The 18,244-nt window shown below is 40.1% G+C and overlaps 2 protein-coding genes across 5 annotated transcripts in view; one reads left to right on the top strand and one right to left on the bottom strand.

Moving 5' to 3' along the window:
* Nucleotides 1-2: 2 nt before the first annotated feature.
* nol8 (nucleolar protein 8) lies at nucleotides 3-18,089 on the bottom strand. 3 transcript variants are annotated; one of them, XM_079682935.1, is made up of 18 exons: nucleotides 17,954-18,089; nucleotides 16,814-16,961; nucleotides 16,418-16,480; nucleotides 16,059-16,137; nucleotides 15,773-15,929; nucleotides 13,386-13,699; nucleotides 12,242-12,510; nucleotides 10,523-11,877; nucleotides 8,080-8,262; nucleotides 7,419-7,535; nucleotides 7,017-7,110; nucleotides 4,870-5,011; nucleotides 4,694-4,777; nucleotides 1,409-1,722; nucleotides 1,192-1,333; nucleotides 972-1,033; nucleotides 743-825; nucleotides 3-402 (listed from the first exon to the last, which is right to left on the bottom strand). In XM_079682935.1, the coding sequence occupies exons 2-18, from the start codon at nucleotides 16,932-16,934 to the stop codon at nucleotides 343-345; spliced, it is 3,639 nt and encodes a 1,212-aa protein (XP_079539061.1). In that variant the 5' UTR covers nucleotides 16,935-16,961; nucleotides 17,954-18,089; the 3' UTR covers nucleotides 3-342. The 3 variants fall into 3 exon arrangements, 2 of the variants coding, with proteins under 2 accessions (XP_079539061.1, XP_079539062.1); XM_079682936.1 differs by having other exon boundaries at nucleotides 7,419-7,532; XR_013808475.1 differs by having other exon boundaries at nucleotides 346-402; nucleotides 932-1,033.
* Nucleotides 17,994-18,244, top strand: part of cenpp (centromere protein P) — a 176,366-nt gene continuing 176,115 nt past the window's right edge. Inside the window, exon 1 of one of the 2 annotated variants that reach the window (XM_079682949.1) lies at nucleotides 17,994-18,117. The gene's annotated coding sequence lies outside the window, so the exon portion shown is untranslated. The remainder of the gene's footprint in view (nucleotides 18,118-18,244) is intronic. The other variant, XM_079682950.1, reaches the window with a different exon arrangement.

Below are 18,244 nucleotides of genomic sequence, written 5' to 3'. Positions count from 1 at the left end.
CATTTGTTTTTTATAAAAGTTTTAATAAACTCTTCTTTATGCATTTGAACCATTTGTATGAACAGGTTTGGTCCTCTGCAGTTGTGATTGGCTCATTCTGCTGATTGTCCACAAGGTTATTTGCAGCAGTAAAGCAACAAGAACACAAAACCAGACAGACCAAGAGGAAGTACTTCCCAGGTTAAAAAGTAATAGATGATCTTGAACTTTCCCACTGGGTGTCTCTCCTGTTGACTGTGGAAACCAGTCTGGGGCACGAAACGGCACAAAGGAGATTAATATTTCTAAAGTCCATACCAGTGAGGGGAAACCCAAACAATGAGACTTCACCTCCCAAAATTCTCAGCTTTTTACAGAGGTCTTCAGCTTCCTCCGGGCATCCTTGTGTTTCTTGCGGTACTCCTGTAGAAACAAAAAATAGAAATGTCTTTAACAAATGTTCCCAAATTCAACTCTGAGTTTGATGTTAATAAAGCATTACTTCTGTAAACATGCACAAATTAAAATGAACATTTAAAGATCTTCAACTCAAAGAAATAAGATGGCCTTTATCATATTTTGTGTAATTTTATGGACACAAATTGGAAGACTAATCAAAAATGACAAATAATCGTTAGATGCAGTGCTAAACAACACCTAAGCATATTGATAACATAAATACAATCCAGCTGTTTTATCGAGTAGAAGAAAACCTCTGAATTATTTTGGCCTAAATGGCTGAAAAGTTGAAACTGAAAGTCACCTGTCTGAGCTCGGTCCTCCTCTCCTCCCACTGCTCCTTCTGCTCCTCCAGCTGAGAGGAGCGGCAGAACAACTTGGGACCCTCTGATGGAGGAAACACACGGAGAGAAACATTTCAAAATCATTTTGTTATCTGTTATGTAGGTTTTCCACCAGGCAAACTTTTAACAGTTTCTGTGGGATCACACACATATACTATACAAGGTCTTCTTTTGTCATCTTCATATTACCGGTCAGCCTGTTGTCTTCAGGGTAGAAGAAGAAAAGGCCGGTCTTTGTTGGAGTCTCCTCTCTGTGCACAGACACAGTTTATAAACCGACTGAAACAGACTGATAGCTGGCCTATTCATGCAGGTGAATTCTACTTTAAGCTGTTAGAATAATAGTTCAAACAAAAGAGGAATTTGAATACATAGAGCAGTTTACAGGAATCAATCGGAATGTTCTCACATTTTAGCGATGACGTTGCTTTGCGTCTTCTCGTCTTCCTCCTGCCCCTTCTCCTCCTCCTCATCTGAGCTGCTGTCATGGAAACGTGGGTCTTGTTGCCATGACAGCTTTGGCGCCTGTATGCTCTCTATCTTGTACTCAGCTGAAAGATATATAAAAAGTATTAAAATAAATCATCTCTCTGAGAGTCAAAGTAAATATCTGAGATAAGTCCTACCTGTCTCTCCACTTCCTGTTTCTGCGTCGTCTCCAAAGAAAGAGAACTTAAATCCTGACGCCTCCTCTTTCTCAGCTGACAGGAGGGAAGACTCCAGGGTCGGCTGTTCAACCTGTTCTCCTTCCTCCTCCGGCTCTTTTTTCTTTTCTTCCTCTTGGTCCCAGTTTGTCTCCTCTTTTTCTGCAACAGCGTCCTCCTCCTCCTTTGTCTGACCGAACACAGCCTTCAGGTCACCGGACACGTCGTAGTAAATCTCTTTAGAAACCTCCGGGAGTTTCTGAGCTTCCTCCCTCTTCTTCCTCCTGGCTGCCTTACTGTGAAGACATCGGATCACATGACCGTTTTACAGAAGTACAGGTAGAGCTGATAATAAAGGGCGGAGGGGAGGACACATTTATTTTAGAACAACCTGGAAGTTATCATAACCCTAGGTCAGGGGTCGGCAACCCGCGGCCCACGGGCCGCATGCGGCCCTTTAAGCCCTCTGCTCTGGCTCCCTTGAGCTTAGACAAAAAATAAGAAGGAAATAAAATAAAAGTATTTGTAGGACTATTTATATTTTGTTGCATGGTTGAAAATGTTTATACTGTGACACATAAATAAAAAACAAAACGGTTTTAATTAGGTCAACTAAAATATGCGTCACATCCTGCTACGGTCCCGCGCAAGCGCCTTTTCCTGCGGGTGAATAACCTGACCCCCGGCTCGATGAGCGAACTATGGATAAATCGAAGAAAAGTACCGGAGGAACACAGGATTTAATTCTGTGTGGACAGAGTTATATGCTTTCACAGCAAACGATGCTGGTTTACCGGTATGTTTGATATGTAGAGAGAAGTTGTCAAAGGTGAGGCACTGCAGCCTTTACGTATCGAGAAACAACGGGAACAACACGGAGAGGAAGACAGCTGACGATCTTCAGTCATAATTCAATGGGGTATGTAATTTATTTCAGAAAACACTTTTTGTTATATTCCATGGAATGCTCTTAACATCCCGATAGCAATGAATATATTAAATGCTTTGACAATAAATACATACAAAAATTAATCTCTGGAAGCCGTAGCGCTGTAAAAAGCACGACCAATCATCTGAGCCGGCCCGGCTAAAATAACTGGATGGCCTACCTGCCTGTCAGCCTTCCATCTGTGCACACATTTATCTCGTGCCCTCATTGGTCATGTGCGCGTTTGTGTGTGTTGGAGGAGGGGCTCTGTGAGGAAGTCTGAAGGAAGAGGCATATTTTTTCCGGTTGAGTATTTTCAAATTCTAGCGTACTCGAGCTGGTTTCTCCATTCTTACCTACTCTACCTTTAACTATTTTTAGGGTGCAGCTATATGTTTTATTTATTTCAAAGTGGGCTCATTTTAATAATATTTTTTTTCCTTCAAATGTGCAGAGGACTCCCCACGTGCTGTGTTTAATTTATTTTAAAGTAGGCCTGTGTATTATTTGTAATTCTCCTTATAGGAGTTCTTTGTTTCTTATTAGAGGTTAACAGTTTTATATAACGTAATAAATAGCCTAATAAATGCAAAAAAACTGTAGTTTTTGTCTGATATAACAATAAATACAACTTTATTAGCTATCAAGCTATGAAATATGTTTTGCAGCTCTAGACAAAAAAATGTTTGGGAAAAAGGAGCAAAATGGCTCTTTTGGTCAAAAAGGTTAAAGACCCCTGCCCTAGGTTCTTCGACAAAAAGGCATTGTTTTTTTTTTAAATTAGATTTTGGATTATTGCAGATAATAAGCTCTCGGACAAACACACATTTATAATGCATACAGGTCTTGTTCAGCAAGATAATCTTCAAAATGTTTCCAACACCTTTTATGCTTTTTAAGATTCAATGAAATCACCTGGGCCCAGGAGTTCAAAACTTTAAATCTCAATCAGATCCGATCCGATCCGATCCGATCCGATCCGATTTTGAAATCCCATTGTGATCCAGGATCAGAAAAATCGGCCAGATTTTGTCTCTGGAGATCAAAGCAATTCAGGATAGGATCAGCCTGATCCAGATTACGATTTTTCAAGATGACTAGATCCTGAATATCAGTGCTTTAATCCTACCGATCGCCATCTAGTGGACATGAAAAATAATACAAGGAAGACAAGAGACCACATTGCAGAGACATCTATAATGTTTAATTATATTTTTTTATTTGAAAGGTGATGACAGATGATGGACTTTTTTTTTGTTGAAGATATATTTACTTTAATCTAAATTACATTTGTGATTGACAATCTTTGCTGTGATACTTTTATGAGCATAAACATTTATGTGATCAACATTGGGTTGAAAACAAAATAGGCCACCACAAAAACGTGAGCAAAAATGGAAAAAATTAAATGTATTTCCGATGAAGGCTAAAAATTGTGTATTATTTCAGTTAACAAACTTTGCCATCTTATTTAAATTGAAACATATTTTAAAATCAATTGTACAGTACATTTTGCTCTGGTAATCCACTGGAAATCCACCCCTTTGGTGGGATCAGGATAATCCAGTTTTTTGGGATCAAACTGATCCCAATCCTGTGTTGTCGGTTTGAACTACCCATTTTGAAGATTTGATCCAGATTAAAGCTTGGATTGGATTTCCTGATCTGATCGGATATGAAAGTGATCCTAATCCTGTTTTTTGGTTTTGAACTCCCCAAAATCCAAATCTGATCTGATCAGATAGGGATTAAAAGTTTTGAACTCCTGGGCCCTGAAGTGAAAGAGATATGTTAGGATCAAATTGAACTACACTGCAGTCACATGACTTCATCCTCTACTAAAGTCCTTCCTCTTAGGGTGGTGATATAATACGTTGGGAAGATTGACCGTGAGTTTAAACTCAACAAATCTTTTAAAGTGTGTTGACATTACATGTTCCCAACAACCTTTTAGCCACTTGTGAGCAACCGCCATTTTTAAAGGCACGTACTGTAAAAGCTTCAACCAGGGACGTATTTTATTTCATAGAATGGAACAAGGCAATCTCTTGTTTTAACCACAGACTTATTTCAGGCATCTAATCATGTACCCCTTTGAGGAATCCATTGAAATCCAGATTAGGGATCAAGAAGTTGTAAAATACTAATTTATTTCTTTGTTTTAGGACTCATTCCTGCATAAAAATATTTGGTAAAGATGACCTTTTTGTACATTTGGATTGGATTATTTGATTGGTTTGTCTTTGGCAGACTTAAACCTATAAAATATGTCTAGTTATTTGGGTCAGAATCCGAGCAGATGACATGGATCGGTGAGTTTATTTTTTCTGTGTTCGTACCTCTCTTTCTTGGTTTCCTCTGTCTTGGTCTCAAACGCAGCGTGTTCCTCTCTGCTGGGGTCGTAGTGCAGCGCTGACACATCTCTGCAAAAAACACATTTTATTATTTGGATTTATTTCCTATTTCAGATGAAACGTGTCCACATTGTGTGAATGTGAGTGAGTCAGTGTGCTACCTGAAGGTTTTGGCCTTGCTGGTGGTCTTGCTGCTGCTGGAGGTGTGCTGGCTGATGCCGAGGACGCTCTGCAGGATGGACAGGCTCTTCTTCCTCTCCTCCTCCAGCGCCTCCTCTTCCTCGGTCCCGCTCTTTTTCTTCTCTGAATCACAAACCCACGCTTTATTTAACAAGAAGTTGAGGTCACAGCTTTCACTTCAGTGCAATAAGTTACAAATGTCCAGATGGACAAAACAAAGCATATCACACAAACAAAATGTATCCAGCAGGATTAAAATACGACTCTCTCCCTTTTATACATCATAAATGCATATTTTTAAGCCTAGTTCTAAATATTTTTTCGCACTGACAGAGAACATTCCAAATCTTTACGAGAAGTTACTGTATTCATTTCTTGAGACAACAACTCGTATTTTGACGCAAACCTAAAGACAACGTTTATTTTCTTAGCTTCACTACTGGAAAGCTCCTGAATGAGCCTTTAAAATCAATTACAAAAATACACCCACACATACTTATTTGAGAAAGAAATTAGATGAAAATGAAATGAATACAAATTAATTTTGTCCAAAAATAATAAATCTTGTGTGAGAGAAGGACAAATGGACCAATAAGGAAATGACTGTTTTATTATCAGCCTGAATCATTGAGCGTGAACATACCAGGGCTGCGGTCGGATAATCAAAAAATCAGCTCCTAACGTCTATCCCTATCATCTATCCCTTGACCTCTGAGTGAAACGTCACGGGGTTCAGGGATAGTGGATAGGAGAATTCAAAAGGACTTAGGAGAAGAGACTGCAGTACTTTAGAGAATCCGAATGCACTTTCACTATCTGACGTGTTTATGATGCGCCAGCGGACGTCATTGTGTGCGTCTGCTGCTATGGGGAAACTATGGAAACTACAGTATTCTATACAACGGACTAAATGGATGTTTAATAAGAACAAGGGACTACTGTAAACTCATCTAGAGACTCTGCACCGTGCTCTGATGCTGTTGTTTTATGCTTTATGAACGTGGACAACAGAGAAACATATTCTTCATGAACAAAGTTGGAATTGAAATAAAAAAGGAAAGTGAAATGTATGCTCGTCACCCTCTCCCTCCGGTCCACATTAATACAAAGGATCCCAATACGTATGATTGTATGAAAAGATCTTAAAATCAATACAAATGTATTTATTATAAATGTTGGTCCTTAACACCTATCCCTTTGTATATCACCATTCAAACATCTTTTAAAAGTTGAACAAACCCCACACAGCTCAGTGAAATGTTGACTTTATTTGATAATTTCAGTAAAAACTAACAATCATATTTCTCTTTTTGATTATAATACTGATGAACGTTCAAAACAAAGCACTTTGGCGAGTTACCACATACGTTTTAAAATGCTTAATTAGAACCGTAACTTTCATGATATAATTTCTCGTTCATAATCGTTTGTTTCCGTGAACGGCCGACTGTTGTGTGACGGCAAATGCTGCGGCTGCAAGGCATTGTGGGGCAGCATTTTCTCCTCTCCTTTCATCAAGGGAGGGCCAGTGGTTCCTAAGCTAAAGGAGGTTATATAGGAAGTTTGAAACCTCCTTTCCTATCATCTAGAGCAGGAGTGCCCAATACATCGATCGCAATAGGGTAGTGTGGGTAGATCGCATGGCATTGAACAAAAAACAAAGAAAAAAAACAAAAAACAAACTATTTTTTTTTAAATTAATTTCTTTAAAAGTTAGCCTATCATCCATCCTTACTATGGCATTTGCCACTTTTGCCACCATTGACGTACAGGTAAGCCAGTCTGAGTTGTATTGTGCCATACGGGTTCATGCAGTTATGAGGGGGCCTCACCTCCTCATCTGAAGCACAAATGCGGCGTACTATTATACACAGATTGGGCAAGGGCGGCCCTATAGGTAGATCACTTGGGCGTGTTCATTTTAAAAGTAGCTCCCAAGCTGAAAAAGTGTGGGCACCCCTGATCTAGAGAATTCGAACGGCACTTATCATGGCTGCCACTGAGGGACTTCCGGGTCATTTCACTCCGTTAGGAAGGTTCCTAAGCTAAATGGACTAATCAACTTCAGCCCAGACCTCTGCAGAAAGGTCTAGCTCCAAGCTGTACCCAAAGAGCCCCTCAGCCTCACCTGACACCTCCTCTTTGTCCTCATTCTGCTCCAGGAAGCGAGAGTCCATCTTGAAGCGCTCGTCTTTCCCGAAGCGAGACTGCAGCTCCATCAGCTGGACCACACACACACACACACACACACACACACACACACACACACACACACACACACACACACACACACACACACACACACACACACACACACACACACACACACACACACACACACACACACACACACACACACACACACACACACACACACACACACACACACACACACACACACACACACACACACACACACACACACACACACACACACACACACTATTGATTTGCCATTGATGTCATTTGTAATAATATATAGGACTTGAATATAATGAAAACAGATATATGTGTGAACTCCTTTTTTCACCTTGTGTCCTGCTCGACCTTCAAACTCAGGCCTGATGTCAAACCTGCTGCCATCCTCCTCTTCATCAGCATCCTCCTCTTCCTCACTGCCGCCAAACAGATGAGTTCCCGACAGCTTCTGACACACCACGACACACAGTTCAAAAACAGATGATTAAGCAGTTGATTTCAGATGTGTTTCTTCAGCAAGAAAGGAAAAGGTTGCCATTAGTGTTGTCGAGATGCTGGAATATTTACAATTACTTACACATTTAAAATATATAAAAAATATCAATATTCAGTAAAAATGTGGAAAGATTACAAAGCCTTAAGGACATGACATTTTAGGTTATTGTTACAGGGTACATTTAACAAGGCCATAACATGACAATTACTTTTCTATTATTGGCTAGTATAATAGAACAGCAAGGTGACCGTAGAAAACTTCAACAATCATTCTTATTTCTTACATTTTTGATTATTAGGGTTAAAACTGTTTCAGGCATTCAGAATTGATATTATTGGAACATCTAAATGATTGTCACTCGACACTATGACCCATAATATATATATTCTGAGTATTCCTGATTGAATGTTGTTTTTGATAATGAATAAATACAGAATGTTACATAAATTTATGGGCAGAATCTGAACATTAATAACATCAGTAACTTTTCTCTCACCTTTTCTTTTGTTGAGGGGTTCTTATGACCTGGTGCCTCGTTCTCTGATTGGCTGTCCTGGAACAGCGTCTTCTTTGGAGTTTTGATCTCTGAAGTTGTCTGCTGCTCATCATCACTGTCAGCCTCCTCATCATCATCAGAGCCGAAGACAATGTGTTTCCCTGCTCCTGCTGCGGGAGCATCCTAATGAAGGGAGATACTGTGTGTTAGACACGCTGCCATATTACAGACAATGCTCAGTTTAATACTGCTCTGATGGAGGCCACCAGGCTATAGGTACAGTGGGGCAAAAAAGTATTTAGTCAGCCACCAATTGTGCAAGTTCTCCCACTTAAAAAGATGAGAGGCCTGTAATTTTCATCCTAGGTACACTTCAACTATGAGAGACAAAATGGGGTGAAAGAATCCAGGAAATCCCATTGTAGGATTTTTAATGAATGAATTGGTAAATTCCTCGGTAAAATAAGTATTTGGTCACCTACAAACAAACAAGATTTCTGGCTCTCACAGACCTGTAACTTCTTCTTTAAGAGCCTCCTCTGTCCTCCACTTGTTAACTGTATTAATGGCACCTGTTTGAACTCGTTATCAGTATAAAAGACACCTGTCCACAACCTCAAACAGTCACACTCCAAACTCCACTATGGCCAAGACCAAAGAGCTGTCAAAGGGCACCAGAAACAAAATTGTAGACCTGCACCAGGCTGGGAAGACTGAATCTGCAATAGGTAAGCAGCTTGGTGTGAAGAAATCAACTGTGGGAGCAATTATTAGAAAATGGAAGAAGACCACTGATAATCTCCCTCGATCTGGGGCTCCACGCAAGATCTCACCCTGTGGGGTCAAAATGATCACAAGAAGGGTGAGCAAAAATCCCAGAACCACACGGGGGGACCTAGTCAATGACCTGCAGAGAGCTGGGACCAAAGTAACAAAGGCTACCATCAGTAACACACTACGCCGGCAAGGACTCAAATCCTGCAGTGCCAGACGTGTCCCCCTGCTTAAGCCAGTACATGTCCAGGCCCCTCTGAAGTTTGCTAGAGAGCATTTAGATGATCCAGAAGAGGATTGGGAGAATGTCATATGGTCAGATGAAACCAAAATATAACTTTTTGGTAAAAACTCAACTAGACGTGTTTGGAGGAGAAAGAATGCTGAGTTGCATCCAAAGAACATCATACCTACTGTGAAACATGGGGGTGGAAACATCATGCTTTGGGACTGTTTTGCTGCAAAGGGACCAGGACGACTGATCCGTGTAAAGGAAAGAATGAATGGGGCCATGCATCGTGAGATTTTGAGTGACAACCTCCTTCCATCAGCAAGGGCATTGAAGATGAAACGTGGCTGGGTCTTTCAGCATGACAATGATCCCAAACACACCGCCCGGGCAACGAAGGAGTGGCTTCGTAAGAAGCATTTCAAGGTCCTGGAGTGGCCTAGCCATTCTCCAGATCTCAACCCCATAGAAAATCTTTGGAGGGAGTTGAAAGTCCGTGTTGCCCAGCGAAAGCCCCAAAACATCACTGCTCTAGAGGAGATCTGCACGGAGGAATGGGCCAAAAATACCAGCAACAGTGTGCGAAAACCTTGTGAAGACTTACAGAAAACGTTTGACCTCTGTCATTGCCAACAAAGGGTATATAACAAAGTATTGAGATGAACTTTTGTTATTGACCAAATACTTATTTTCCACCATAATTTGCAAATAAATTATTTAAAAATCAGACAATGTTGTTTTCTGGATTTTCTTTTCTCATTTTGTCTCTCATAGTTGAGGTATACCTAGGATGAAAATTACAGGCCTCTCATATTTTTAAGTGGGAGAACTTGCACAATTGGTGGCTGACTAAATACTTTTTTGCCCCACTGTATGTCTGTTCGACACATTCAATTGGTACATCGGTGTGTTTTCAATCTTTTGACCTTTGAGTATTAAATATTAGAGCTTTAATAACTTAGGCTTTGCCCCACAAACAAATACTGGAAAGGTACACCCTTCCTAAAGCCAGACTGCATGCTAATTTTCCTCTGTGTCTGCCAACTTAACCACTGAAAAAGTCTATTAAGGATTATAATATACAATTCAATTAATGCAAATTGAATTAATCTGAAAAGTTTCCAAGGTCAAGACTTTCCCTCTGTAACATTAATTACTGTTTAATAATTGTTTTCAATTAGTCGCTTCAATCATTGATGGTAATTTGTTTGTGTTCCTTCTTCCTCACTCTCACTGTTGAGAGCTGGGATACTAATTCATGTCAACATTTGGTGTACTGGCTTTTTTGTGTAAGTTGCTGTAAAAACAAAAACACATTTTGGGTCAATTCATCTAAATGTAAACATCTTAAAAACCTGAACTTATTCTAGACCTCAACCCGTTCTGCCTCAAGCCCCAAGCAGCCCCCTGAAGAGCAGAGGACGGCCTGGCTCTCCTCACCAGGTTGGCCAGCGCTCCCTGGATCAGCTTCTTGTTCTCCTCCGTCTCTTTCTGCCTTTGCTGGACAGCTGCCAGCCTCCTGATGTTGGCCTTCCTCTGGCGCTCCTCTTCCTCCTTAGCTCCTAACGGGACCCGGAGAGGAGCCTGCTTCTCCTCCTCCTCCTCCTCCTCCTCCTCTTCCTCTTCCTCGCTGGAGGAGGACTCACTGTGAGGAGCAGGGGGAGGTGCTGCTTTCCCTGCATCTTTAGCAGGAAGGATCTCGTCCTCGTCTTCTTCAGAGGAGGAGCTGGAGGATGAAGCTGCTGCAGCTTTAGATGTAAGAACAGTCTGATTTGCCTTTGGCACCTCCTCCTCCTCTTCCTCTTCATCCTCATCGCTGCTAGAGGAGGACTCTTTCTGAGCTTTTTTAGCCATGGTTTTGAACACCTTCCCCTTGTTCTCCTGTTCCTCCTGTTCCTCCTCATCACTGCTGGAGGAGGAAACTGATTCAGCTTTCTCAGCCATGTTCTTCACCACTTCCTCCTTTTTCTTCGGTTCTTCTTCCTCATCCTCCTCATCCTCACTGCTCTCGGTTTCTGTGTGTTTCTGTCCATTCATTTTGCTGCTAGTTGCTTTGTGGTCCATCTTTAGTTTTTTAAACTCAGTTCCTTCTCCCTCCTCTTCTGTTTCCGACCCCTCGTTCAGCGCCTTCGTCCCCTTGAAGGCCGGCAGCAGCTGGGTTGTAGGGTCTGCTTTCCTTTTCTTTTTCTTCTTCTTCTTTGGCTGCTGCTCCTCCTCCTCGCTGCTGTCGTCCTCCATGAGGGCGGCGAGGATCTCCTCCGGCGTGGTGCCCTTCTTTGGGGGCTTAGTTTCTTGTTCAGAGACGCTGAGGCTGCTGGGAGTTGTAGTCTCAGAAGTATCCTGGAATTCTTCAGCTAGCTTCTGCAGATCAGCCAGGGAGATCTCCAGACGAGTGACGTTAGAGAACATGGCTTCATAATCAGAATCTGAACTGGAATCAGCGGATTCACAGTCCTCCTCCTCCTCCTCATCCTCATCACTTTCTGATTCTGAGGAAGATGGTTTTACAACAGGGAGGACTTTCATCTTGTTACTTTGTTTCTGAGAACTTAATTTCCCAGCATCCCTTCTCTTCTGTGTGGAGGGTTCTTCAGCATCTGTTGAATCGTCCTCTTCAGCTTTACTTTTCTTCTTGGTCTTTCTCTTCCTGTCTGTGTTGTTCCCAGAGATGTTTCCTGCAGTGAGGGTCGGTCTCTCCTGGGGAGGAGGAGAAGAAGAACGAGGAGGAGTTTTCCTGGAGGCCAACAGTTCATCTGTGTCTGCAGAGTCGTAGTCATTCTCCTTTTCATCACCTCCTGAAATCACAAAGAGAAGCATCTTCAATAATAATAAAAAAGAAAGAATTTCTTATTTATTTATCAATTTAATACATTCTCCCATTTTCATTCCTTTATATATAATTTCTATAAATCAGATAATATTTTAACTTTTTATCAAAGATATACTTGCAGTGTTTTCATTACATAGTTAGAGCACAACAAGTTATTTTTCCTACTGTGAAATGTCCTGCTCAGTATATATTATGGTCACAATTTCTTTGATAAATAAAAAACTATAAATATTGGTATAAGATTATTTTAGAAGCTCCTTTAAAGACAAATGCAAAAAAGATTTATAATTCTCAAAAAATGGACTTGATGTTTGAAACACGGCTGTTACTTTTCTGCTGCTGACGAGCACGGCCCGGCGTCACCAAATAATCCAGTCCAACCACTTCGAGCTTATCCTCGTCCTCTTCCTGCTGCAGTGCATTATGGGAGGAGCTCTGGACTGCTACTATTCTGTGGATCTCGTCGTCTGAATCGATGTCACTGAGAGTAAGAGATGGCCCCTTCATCTGAACTGGTCTGACTGTGCTGGGGGGTTTATGCCCGTTGGTGACCTGAGGAGCCTCTGTGAGAGCGACAGAGTCAACGCTCTGCTTCAGTCTGACAGGGAAACAAGAGAGGAGACAGGGTGATGATGATAGGGGTAAAATAATACTTGGATGAAGTACATCGTAATACTCAAATACTCAATATATTCATAGTTCTACACTTCCAGGAACTTTATATTATTAATATCAACAGAGTGATCTTGACTTCAGTTGACCTGAAATAGTTCTAGACTCTATTTCCCACATGATTCTGTTTTGTTCCCACCTGGCACTGATTGCCTAATATGTTGATGTTTGCAGATAGCTTAAAAATAGGGCTTTATTATTTATGGGGTTCTATAATTGTATAAAACATTTTGGATAATGAGAATCATAGGAGCCACCTAAAACAAAATATAAAATAAATCAGTGTGAGCAATTGTTAATTCAACAAACCAGCAGGAACTGAGAATCCCAGAAAATCAAAAGCCAGCTATAAAGTTTGGGGAATCGAGTACGAACTTATTAGAATTTAAGAAAAGAAAGAAAGATTTGGAAATCTAAGAAACTGTTGGAAATCTTTGAGAATCCTGAAGAGGACTTTGAAATGTGTATTACCAGATACCAGCAGGTGTCAGAAATGAGAAGAAACCTTAAGAAACATTTGGGAGTCCAATGAACATGGTTGCGACTTTGAGAATCCTGAAAATAACTTGGAGAATATGTAATGTCAGGAATTAGCTGAGAAGCCCAGAAACCATTGAACGATTTGGGGAATTTGAGAATCCAGCAGGACCTTAAAAGAGATTCCAGGAAGCGGGCGAAATTCCAGAGAATTTAAGATAAGACTGAAAACATCTGGGAATCACAGAAACAAACTGAAACGTTCAGGAATTCTAAGAATAACATGTGGACCTCTTGGATGAGTGGAAAGCCTCCCATGGTTACCTGGGTTTGCCCTCAGCTTTCAGTGAGTTGACCGCGTCTGTCCGGCTCTTCTTGCGTTTCGGCGGCTCGTATGCGGGAAACTCTCCGCGCCTCTTCTTGCTGATGTCGTCATCGCCCCCCTGCAGCTCCCAGGTCAGCTGACTCACCGGGGTGGGCAGGTCTGAGGCGGACTGGTCTGCGGAGGGGCGGTCCAGCTTGCGGATGTTGTGGCTGTATTTGGACGGGTCGTACTTCAGGGTTCGAGCTCGGCTGCCTTTCTGACACTTGAGCTGCAGCACAGGCAGCACACGTCCAAATTTACTCACCACCCAGTCCTGAAACCAGAGAGCACATGAAGACAGTCATCACTAGGGATGCACCGAATATTCGGCCGCCGAAAATTATCGGCCGATAATGGTTAAAAAGGCCCTTTCGGCTTTCGGTCGAAAGGGTTTCAGCACCGAAAAAATATCACCGAATGTCAGAGAACAGGGTTACGTTGGTAAACTAACGTGTTGTTGTGATGACGTAATCAAAACGCGGCGACAAGCACGGCGCGCGACCATGCTTGCGGCTGGCTCACAGCCAACTTGTCTGCCGCTTGGAGATATTTAAAAATATCAGAGAAAGAGGCGCGGATTGCGATTTGTAAAACGTGTTCAGCTGACATTTCTCGAGGGGGTGTAACTGCAAAGACTTTCACCACTAAACACCCGGACAAATATGCGGAGTAAGATCAAATCACAAGAACTGACAGCGAGAGACTGTTCAGCGCTGCCTCTCATGTGCTTGATGAGAAGAGGAACAGATTTATGGCTGATAAATCAGAGAAACTACTGTTCATTAAAAATAACCTCCCACTTTTCCTTAATAAGTAGACAAGGCTGGCTTATCATAAGCTTATCTAGTTCTACATGTCTACTCTATACCCACTTTCCTGAACAATTTTCATTGTGAGTTATAATTCACCATCTCAGGTTATCATTAGGGGGAAATGACAGCAGCACAGTGTTCAATATATTGTACTTTCGGTATCTAAATGATACAATGTTGTTTACATTGCTCATGAGGACAGACCACCTTATTTGCAGATTCTTGAAATTGTAATTTAATTTGTAATTGATTGTGGATTTTGTATCCAGTTTTCACTGTATGTATCTTTATACAATGTTTACTACTTTGCTTATGAGGACAGACAACCTGATTTACAGATTCTTGAAATTGAATTGTAATTTCATTTGTAAATAGTTACATTCATGTGGATTTATCCAGTTTGCACATTTGTATGCATGCACTTATAGGTGCATTTGTTGTTGTTGAAGGCCTGGCTGTTACAGTCTTTATTTACACTATTTTGTTGTAGGCCTACTGGCCTAGAGGTTTATGCAGTTTTAAAGCACCTTGGCTTTGTTCTGAATGCACTTTGTTGTAGTTATCCTACAGAGAAAAGAAAATGCACTTGACTTGGAATTAATGTACTGTATGCATTCAAAAGTGCTGAATAAATGTTTTATGGACCCATAATAGTGATTATTATTTAAGTTAAGTTTTGCCATAATCATTTATTTTTCCACAATCAGGTAGCTGAACAACATTGGTAAAAAATGTATACATTATATATATATATATATATATATATATATATATATATATATATATATATATATATTTCTATTAATCATTTTCGGCCTTTCGGCCAACTGTTTCCTATTTTCGGTATCGGTTTCGGCCAAGAATTTCCCATTCGGTGCACCTTAGTCATCACCTTTATTCTTATATCACTTTCTCCATCCAGACTATTTTCACAGCAATAATTAAATAGCAGACATTAACAGCATGTCTTCTTATTTGATTACTAATGAATCTTAAGCTACTATGAATACAACCAAACAGTAACAGCAGATATTTCCCATTTCTCATCCTTCCTGTTGCTTTTGGGCTATCATGGGAGACACTACAGGTGAATAGATTGGTCATTTAACAGTTGATTTTTGGTAATTACTTATATGTTACAAGTTTTCAAAAATGGTATGTAACAATATGCAAATGAGGAATTATCTTATTCTAACTTTTAGTAATTTTGGAAAACTATACAGGTTCAAGTAGACACATTTTACGAAATTAAACACCTACATATTAGTAGTATAGTAAGTATTTTGGATTTTTTTTACAAGACAACAGTGTATAAAAGACACATGTCATGCAACTACTGCCTGAAAAACAATGTTTTTGCCTGGATTTTCTTGCCTTAGATGTCAATGACTTTAATTAAAACAGCTAAACCGGTTAAGGAAAATATTAAATTGGTTAGAGTTGTGGGCAAGAAAGGACTTTTTTTACACTACCAGCCGTTATTAGTTATTTTTTGGCAGTCAAACCACCAAAAATAAAGCTGTAAATGAATGTACCTCGTGTCCTGGTACTTCTGTCCCGGGCACCGCTGCCTTCATGGTAAAGTTTTCCACACCGGCTTTGCTCAGGGAGTCCAGCATCTTCTGCTTCTGGTCCTCTGCTGCAGGCGGCAGGAGGCGCTGCTGCTCTGCCGTCTGCCGCTCCTCAGCCAGTCTAAATATACAAATATTACAAATGAATGTTCAACTTGATGGTTGAATATGTCAACTTCATGCTGCCCCATAGTGATTGAGTTAATGTTAGACTGAGAAGACTTTTATGATGAGGTGAACGTGAATGTACCTGTGCAGGAAACTCTCCTTAGCCGTTTCTATCTGCAGAGTTCCTCCTTTCCATTTTGATTTGTTCAGCACCGTCATACCTGCAGAGCAAACAGACTGATCTCAACTGATGATACAACACAAGCTCTGACGTCAGGTATGGTAAACACAGGGTTAAACACACTACAATAAATCAACATTTTAAAATAATTTTCCAGAACCAGTATTGTGCAGCCATTTATCTGATTATTTTTTAGTTTGTAGATACTGAACATTATCTATGAAGAGTATTCTATCTACCCACACTGAAAGTATTTGTTCCTGTTTTCATTCAAATAAGGAGGAATGACACCAAATGTGCAGATGGCTCAGTTCACTTACATTTCTTTAGGTCGGCGTCTGTAATGTTGATGTTAATATAGCTGAAGGTTTTGTAAGGAACACCTGCAACAAGAGACAGAACACATTCAGGTTAAAAATAATACAAATTAAAATAATTTATAGCAATAACCAGAATAGTAAAGTGTTTTTCAAACGATAGTAAGAGTCATTCTTACAATATAATTGACTATAAAATGGGAAAATACCTATAAGAGCTTCCCTAAATGCAACTAACAGATTTTTTTGTAAATATCACAAAATAATGACTGACAAGGGTAGATACTAGATTGTGTGCAACATAAAATACAGCATGATAGTGAGCAGAATTAAATGTAATTTAAATATTTAACTGTAATTATAACGTCTGAGCGTCCAACCATGAATTTGACTCCTCACCTTCGTCGTCCTTCCTGGTCCGGAGCTCCACATCCTCCACTTGTCCAAACTTTCCAAACCGATCCTTGAGATCCTTCTGAGTGATTGTGTGGCTCAACCCACCAACGTAAAGCCGCTGCATCTCTCTGTATCCACGACAACACTGTCACTGCACACACAACAAACACCAGCAGTCAGTCCTCTGTTCAGTAGCTCATCAATACAACATGCATGGGTGCAATTTAATGTAACATAAAATGCCAAAAATATTTTTAAAGGTCAATAACAGGTGAATCAACCAGAAATGTACTCAATGACAGTTTTGAGTATAGATTAATTGGCATTTCTAACTTTTTCATTTCACTTTATGCACTCAACTCTGGAAATATGCACCTTTTTGGTTATACAATAGTGTAAGCTGTACATTATACATTTCTGGGTCAATATTTTTTTAACATTCCATCCTTTTTTGGGGAGCTACATGTTTAAGAAGTAAGTTAAGTTGAAAACCTGAAATAGAGTGAACCTTTGTATTCACTTCATTGCAGCCTACCCTAGAACTTAGTGCTTTTATCCTTTTAACGCTGATTATGTTTTATTTGTAGACTTTATTCTTCGTATTCATTCGGTTTTTAAGTCAACTGTATTGGAACCATGCTGCATGGTGACTCAGCCCTTTAAATAAAACAATGGATTGATTAAACAGTAACAGTTACAGTAGGCAGTGCAAGTATAAGTATAACATACAAAGAGAGGTTTTAAGCATAAACATGTTAAAAGTAGACATTACATACAGAAACAAACTGATGAATGTATGATATTAAACGTGCATAGACTAAAGATGTCACATGCACAGTATAAACAGTGGTATACCATGAATACGCTTTAGGTCAGTACATACAGTTTCGATAGATGTTTTTTAAACAATTTGTTTAAGCAAATATAGTGCAATTTGCAGGTGAGTGTGAGCCAGCAGCTAGTAAGACAGAGACAGCCCTGTGTAAAAAAACTCAAGTTTTAAATCTTAGGAGGAACTAAGACAGCGGCACACAGTCTAAATAAAGCACCTTATCTAAATAAATTCACCAATAACTGAGCCGAAGATTCTAGATCAAACCACTGGTTTAAATTATATCGACAGAAAAACCAACAAATGTTTACCTCACATGTATCCAGCTGGTGTTACCGGTAAATCTGTCCGGAGTTGCACTCCTGCAGTCTTTCCTTTCCGCGCTTGTTCCTTTCCGCAGAAGCGAAACGTTCCGCTGTGTGAGATACAACAACCGCTCTAGAAAAAAATAAAATAAACGCAGAAAGGGATACCGGTAAGTTAATAAATAAAATGCTTTATTTATCAGTGGTAATCATATCGAAATATCTTTTTATCTTGATTAATTCGCTTAAAAAACGTTGTAATCATTCAGGATTACCAACAGCTGACAGATACGGCTT

This window comes from Notothenia rossii (assembly GCF_949606895.1).
Source record: "Notothenia rossii genome assembly, chromosome: 5".
In the NCBI taxonomy this organism is placed as follows: domain Eukaryota; kingdom Metazoa; phylum Chordata; class Actinopteri; order Perciformes; family Nototheniidae; genus Notothenia; species Notothenia rossii.
Note: the sequence above shows the minus strand (reverse complement) of the source record. Positions and strands in the feature narration are given on the sequence as shown.